Consider the following 6667-nt stretch of genomic DNA (forward strand, 5'->3'; position numbering starts at 1 on the left):
CATGTTATAAAATGTCCAAATCAAATGTAAATCACCACAGTGATAACCTGTAACGTTCAAAAACCAAATTAGAACACAACTCCCAGCTGTACGTGGCTGCGTGCTTCAGGCCTCTCTCAGGAGGAAGAGGCTGGAGTGGAGCTAACGCACCATCCATTGGGAGAGAGCCTGCGCACAGGATCAGTCCTGGGCTCTCTTACACGCCTGACTTGCTACACCCCCTTTGATTCTGTACAGAACCTGAACAATGGTGTGCGAGATCGCTGGCCCCGGTCAGAAACGGGCAGGCTCCATGCTATCGCTGACAGCGAGGTTAGATTGGGCACTCGATCGGTGTCACACCGGAGCACTTCAGCGCTCACATGGCTGTGCCGTTATGTAGCTTACGTGGAATCGTCAACACGCCCTGGGCCTCATTCTGATCGGAGGGCGCGAATGCAGCCGGCTCCCCAGCTTAAACAACGATCCTCTCATGCACGGTTAACCACGTTAAGGGCAGCCATTGGAACTCTCTTCAGCTCGTGGGTACAAGACGACACGGAGGGGAAGGATGGCTTCTACTGTATCCTACGTAGATCAAACTAAAAGGTGCCCAATTACTCGGGTTGAGTTACTCCCCTCCCCCCCCCCCCAATCCCCGACCCCACTCGCCCCCCACCCCCGCCCCCCCACCACCCCGAGAAAATCGCCTCTCTTTAAAATTCGAACAACATTTATCCTTCTGTTGCCTCGTTGGCAGGAGCAAGGACAACCCAGGAAAAGAACGAACCAAGCACGCACACCAAACCCACTCGGAGTCATTACTAAGGCCACGGGTCCAAGTTAGGGATCCTTCGTCAGGGCCGTTCATTTCTGGTACTGACGTACGGAGCGGCGGGAGACAGTCTTCGCAGTGTTTGAATATTTCTGTTTGTCTTTACTGTGAAAAGAACAATAAAATGCGGAATGAAAAGCAGGCTGAATGGTCAGATTACACGGAGCACAACATCTTGTGTTTGATGGGCCCTCTCTTGTGAAAGATCCACCCACAGCAGTGCCCCAGTGTACAGGCCCTCGCAAAGTCATATCTCACCACAAGGCTGGTTGCAGGTCTCAGTGCTTCTACTGGGGGGAAGCAAAGCACAGGCAGGGGCGAGAGCGAGGGGGAGACGGCGAGGGGGCGGGGGAGCGAGAGCGAGACGGCGGGGAGCGAGAGCGAGGGCAGGACGGCGGGGGCGAGAGCGAGTGCGAGACGGCGGGGGGGCGAGAGCGAGTGCGAGACGGCGGGGGCGAGAGCGAGGGCGAGACGGCGGGGGCGAGACCGAGGGCGAGAGCGTGACGGCGGGTCGAGGGGGAGAGCGGGACTGTGGGGGCCGTGAGCGAGGGCGGGGGGGGCGAGGGCGGGGGGGGCGAGGGCGGGGGGGGCGAGGGCGGGGGGGGCGGAGGGCGGGGGGGGGCGAGGCGGGGGGCGGAGGGCGGGGGGGGCGGAGGGCGGGGGGGCGGAGGGGGCGGGGGGGGCGGGGGCGGAGGGGGGGGGGGGCGGAGGGGGGGGGGGCGGAGGGCGGGGGGGGGGCGGAGGGCGGGGGGGGCGGAGGGGCGGGGGCGGGACGGCGGGGGCGGGACGGCGGGGGCGGGACGGCGGGGGCGGGGACGGCGGGGGCGGGACGGCGGGGGCGGGACGGCGGGGGCGGGACGGCGGGGGCGGGACGGCGGGGGCGGGACGGCGGGGGCGGGACGGCGGGGGGCGGGACGGCGGGGGCGGGACAGCGGGGGCGGGACAGCGGGGGCGGGGACAGCGGGGGGCGGGACAGCGGGGGCGGGGACAGCGGGGGCGGGACAGCGGGGGCGGGACAGCGGGGGCGGGACAGCGGGGGGCGGGACAGCGGGGGCGGGACAGCGGGGGCGGGACAGCGGGGGGCGGGACAGCGGGGGCGGGACAGCGGGGGCGGGACAGCGGGGGCGGGACAGCGGGGGCGGGACAGCGGGGGGCGGGACAGCGGGGGCGGGACAGCGGGGGCGGGACAGCGGGGGCGGGACAGCGGGGGCGGGACAGCGGGGGCGGGACAGCGGGGGCGGGACAGCGGGGGGCGGGACAGCGGGGGCGGGACAGCGGGGGCGGGACAGCGGGGGCGGGACAGCGGGGGCGGGACAGCGGGGGCGGGACAGCGGGGGCGGGACAGCGGGGGCGGGACAGCGGGGGCGGGACAGCGGGGGCGGGACAGCGGGGGCGGGACAGCGGGGGGCGGGACAGCGGGGGCGGGACAGCGGGGGCGGGACAGCGGGGGCGGGACAGCGGGGGCGGGACAGCGGGGGCGGGACAGCGGGGGCGGGACAGCGGGGGCGGGACAGCGGGGGCGGGACAGCGGGGGCGGGACAGCGGGGGGCGGGACAGCGGGGGGCGGGACAGCGGGGGCGGGACAGCGGGGGCGGGACAGCGGGGGCGGGACAGCGGGGGCGGGGACAGCGGGGGCGGGACAGCGGGGGCGGGACAGCGGGGGCGGGACAGCGGGGGCGGGACAGCGGGGGCGGGACAGCGGGGGCGGGACAGCGGGGGCGGGACAGCGGGGGCGGACAGCGGGGGCGGGACAGCGGGGGCGGGACAGCGGGGGCGGGACAGCGGGGGCGGGACAGCGGGGGCGGGACAGCGGGGGCGGGACAGCGGGGGCGGGACAGCGGGGGCGGGACAGCGGGGGCGGGACAGCGGGGGCGGGACAGCGGGGGGCGGGACAGCGGGGGCGGGACAGCGGGGCGGGACAGCGGGGGCGGGACAGCGGGGGGCGGACAGCGGGGGCGGGACAGCGGGGGCGGGACAGCGGGGGCGGGACAGCGGGGGCGGGGGCGGGACAGCGGGGGCGGGACAGCGGGGGCGGGACAGCGGGGGGCGGGACAGCGGGGGCGGGACAGCGGGGGCGGGACAGCGGGGGCGGGACAGCGGGGGCGGGACAGCGGGGGGGCGGGACAGCGGGGGCGGGACAGCGGGGGCGGGACAGCGGGGGCGGGACAGCGGGGGCGGGACAGCGGGGGCGGGACAGCGGGGGCGGGACAGCGGGGCGGGACAGCGGGGGCGGGACAGCGGGGGCGGGACAGCGGGGGGGGGCCGGGACAGCGGGGGCGGGAGCGAGACGGCGGGGGGCGAGACGGCGGGAGCGAGGGCGAGACGGCGGGGGCGAGAGCGAGGGCGTGCAGTGAAGCAGTCGTGCACTAAACTGGCCAAGGACGGACTGGGTAGGTGGGGGATACAGGGAGAGTCCTGTGTCAGGAATCAGGGAACCTGTCTGACTAGGGTTATTTTCCTTAAAGCAGAAAAGGCTGAGGGGGGGAACGTGATCGATGTGTATACAATTATGAGGGGCATAGATTGGGGGAGGGGGGGCGTGGGACTGAGACGCACTCACTTCTTGCTTCCGGATCTCTGTCGCGCAGGACACTTACTGACTCATTTTGATTCTGTTGCGACAACCTTGACCTCCTTCCCAGTGGCTGCTGTAGGATCCTTTAGTCATCATGGCTCCACAGGCAACACAGGGCTTCCCATGTTGTATGGCTGGAGAGAGATAGAGAGAGAGAGAGAGGGAAAGAGAGAGAGAAAGAGAGAGAGAGGGCGAGGGAAAGAGAGAGAAAGAGAGGGCGAGGGAAAGAGAGAGAGGGCGAGGGAGAGAGGGAGAGGGAAAGAGAGAGAGGGAAAGGGGAAGAGAGAGAGAGAGGAGGGCGAGAGAGAGGGAGAGGGAAAGAGAGGGCGAGAGAGAGGGAGAGGGAAAGAGAGATAGAGGGCGAGGGGAGAGAGAGAGGGCGAGGGGCGAGGGAGAGAGAGTGAGGGAGAGAGGGCGAGGGAAAGATAGAGGGCGAGGGAAAGAGAGAGAGAGAGAGAGGCGAGGGAGAGAGTGCGAGGGAGAGACAGGGAGGGAGAGGGAGAGGGAAAGAGAGAGAGGGAGAGGGGAAGAGAGTGAGAGAGAGGGAGAGGGCAAGGGAAAAGAGAGAGGGCGAGGGAAAGAGAGTGAGAGAGAGGGAGAGGGCGGGGGAAAGAGAGAGAGGGTGAGGGAAAGAGAGTGAGAGAGAGGGAGAGGGCAAGGGAAAGAGAGAGGGCGAGGGGAAGAGAGAGAGAGAGGGCGAGAGAGAGGGAGAGGGAAAGAGAGTGAGGGAGGGAGAGGGAAAGAGAGAGAGAGGGCGAAGGAAAGAGAGAGAAAGAGGGCGAGGGAAAGAGAGAGGGCGAGGGGAAGAGAGCGAGAGAGAGGGCGAGGGCGAGAGAGAGGGAAAGAGAGTGAGGGAGAGAGGGAGAGGGAAAGAGGGGGAGAGGGCGAGGGAAAGAGAGAGAGGGGGGGCGAGGGAGAGAGAGAGTGAGGGAGAGAGGGAAAGAGAGAGTGAGGGAGAGAGAGGGAGGCAGAGGGAGAGGGAGAGAGAGGAGATATCAACTCCAAATATCTACGCTGTGATAAAACTGACTTACAACAATCTAAGAAAACAAACAATTTGTTACTCGTCTTCTGTCCTTGTAAAATGAAAGGCTCAAATTTCTGACCCTCTTTCTCCCTAACCGCCAAATGATATTACAGCCAACTTTGAAGGCCAGTAATTGTAATGAGATAAACTCCTTTGTAAGTGCCAGAAAATGTGGCAGACACTTTTTACACAGCAAGATCCCATAAACAGTAGAGGGGTCAGCTCGTGGTGTTGGTTGAGGGATAAATATTGGCCAGAACCTCCCTCTACTTTTCAGAAATAATGTCAAGGGCATCCAAGAGGTTAGCCAGCACCTTGGTTTGACGTCTCGCTGTGAAGACAGTGCAGCACTCCCTCATACGAACAGATGACGAGGAGGAGAAGCAGGCTATTTGGCCCCTCGAGCCTGTTCCACCATTTGATAAGATCATAGCTGATCTGTTTTGTGACTCGACATCTGCATCCCCACCTCTGCCCCCACCCCTCCGCTATGCTTTGATTCCCTTGCCTAACAAGGATCAATCAGCCTCTGCCTGAACAATATTCAGTGGCCTGGTTTCCTACCGCCTTGAGTTTCAAAGTCACGGAAAATCAAAGAATTCTCACCTTTGTCCTGAAAGGGATGCCTCCAATTATAAAACAGTGCCCCCCCGCCCCCCACGAGTTCTAGACTCGCCCACTAGAGGAAACATCCTTTCCATGGCCACCATAAAGATCTTACAGACTTCAATCCAGTCACCCCTCAGCCTTCGAAACTCTAGTGGAAACATGCCCAGTCTGTCCAACCTTTCTCACCTGCCCATTCCAGGTATCAATCCAGTCAACCTCGTCAGAACGGCTTCCAGAACATTCACATCCATCTTTAACTAGGGAAACCACAACTGCACACACTATTCGAACTGTGATCTCATCAATGCCCTGTATATATGAAGAATACCATACATTTATGTTCAATTTCTCTCGTAATAAAGGATACCATTCCTTCTTGATTCCTTGCTGTACCTGCACACTAACTTCGTGACTTACGTACTAGAACACCCTCGTCACCTCGGAATTCTGCAGCCATTCTCTGTGCAAGTAATACTCCGCTTTTTTATTCTTCCTGCCACAGTGAACAACTCCACATTTTCCGACACCAACACGCCGTCGGGCTTTTACCCCACTCACTCAACCTTACGATATCTGTCTGCAATCTCCCTACGTCTTCTTCACAACATACCTTCCTATCTGCCTTTGTGTCGTCAATACTGCCTCAGCGCTGCAGTGTCAGCCTAGATTTTGTGCTCGGGACATTAGAGTGGGATTAGAACCCACAGCCCTGTTTGAGAGAGTGCGAGTGCTGAATGACAGAGCAGGTTTGAAGGGCCAAATGGCCTACCTCTGATCCGATACATGCTCCATGTATTGGACACCCCATCATTGACCTGAGGGGAGTGGCAAGTAACTGGTGGGCAAGAGGTACTGACAGCTGTCTCTCCATACCTTCCTGCGAGACAAGGACGTAACTTTAGTCTTGTGATGAATGCAGGAATTCCAGATATATTGCACTATATGTATTTGGTGCAGTAAGGGTTAAAAGCCTGGATTAGTGTGCGTATGACTGCTGCGGTCATGTTTTTTTTAAGCAACCCTGGTTTACAAGACAAGCAGACACTTTGGCTACAAGGGATAATTAAAGCATCGTAAAAGTTGTGTTAATGGAATTCTGTTTATATTAAGACGGTTCCCTGGGTAGGAAATTAATTAGAGACATTGTGCTTAGCTTTAGTAAGATTGTGTAGTTGATGGGAGGAGCCAGGGGATGAAGCGGTCAGGTGCTGAGTTTCAGTTTGGTTAAAGATTGGGATGTGAACAGACCAGCAGTTTCTCTCAAACCAGTTTAGTTAAAAAGATTTTGTCGGTGGACAGAACAGCAGTTTCTGAAAAGGCTGGCAGGTTAAACTGTAGCTCCTCACAAGGCAAGAATCTGCAAGCTGGTTCCTGAAGGATCTCTCTCTCAAAGCGGTTTATTGAAGGCATTTCTTTATAGCAAATATTCCTGGGTTGGCTAACTCTATTTCAAAGTGGATTTTGACCCGAGGTGGGTTTTGCTTGAGTGGAGGTAAAAGGTAGCAATTAGGAGTTAGTGTTTCATTGTCATTGTTAAGCATTGTTTAATTGGTAATGAAAGCCATTTGTCTTTATGATGTTAAAGTTAGTAATACTGTGTTAGTAACAAAGGTTGTTTAAATCTACCATATCCCTAATTTGC

General features: G+C 60.9%; 1 protein-coding gene across 2 annotated transcripts in view; it reads right to left on the reverse strand.

The window, feature by feature from the left end:
- Positions 1-670: 670 nt before the first annotated feature.
- LOC140404475 (uncharacterized) overlaps positions 671-6667 on the reverse strand; it is a 50302-nt gene continuing 44305 nt past the window's right edge. The window contains exons 12-14 of one of the 2 annotated variants that reach the window (XM_072493075.1): position 4403; positions 3412-3523; positions 671-919 (exon numbers count right to left, since the gene is read on the reverse strand). In XM_072493075.1, coding sequence (XP_072349176.1) covers positions 847-919; positions 3412-3523; position 4403 — 186 coding nt within the window. In that variant the 3' untranslated portion in view covers positions 671-846. Of the gene's footprint in view, positions 920-3411; positions 3524-4402; positions 4404-5096; positions 5335-6667 lie in introns of those variants that run through there. The other variant, XM_072493074.1, reaches the window with a different exon arrangement.

The sequence above is a fragment of the Scyliorhinus torazame genome, chromosome 30 (assembly GCF_047496885.1).
Source record: "Scyliorhinus torazame isolate Kashiwa2021f chromosome 30, sScyTor2.1, whole genome shotgun sequence".
NCBI classification, from domain to species: Eukaryota; Metazoa; Chordata; class Chondrichthyes; order Carcharhiniformes; family Scyliorhinidae; genus Scyliorhinus; species Scyliorhinus torazame.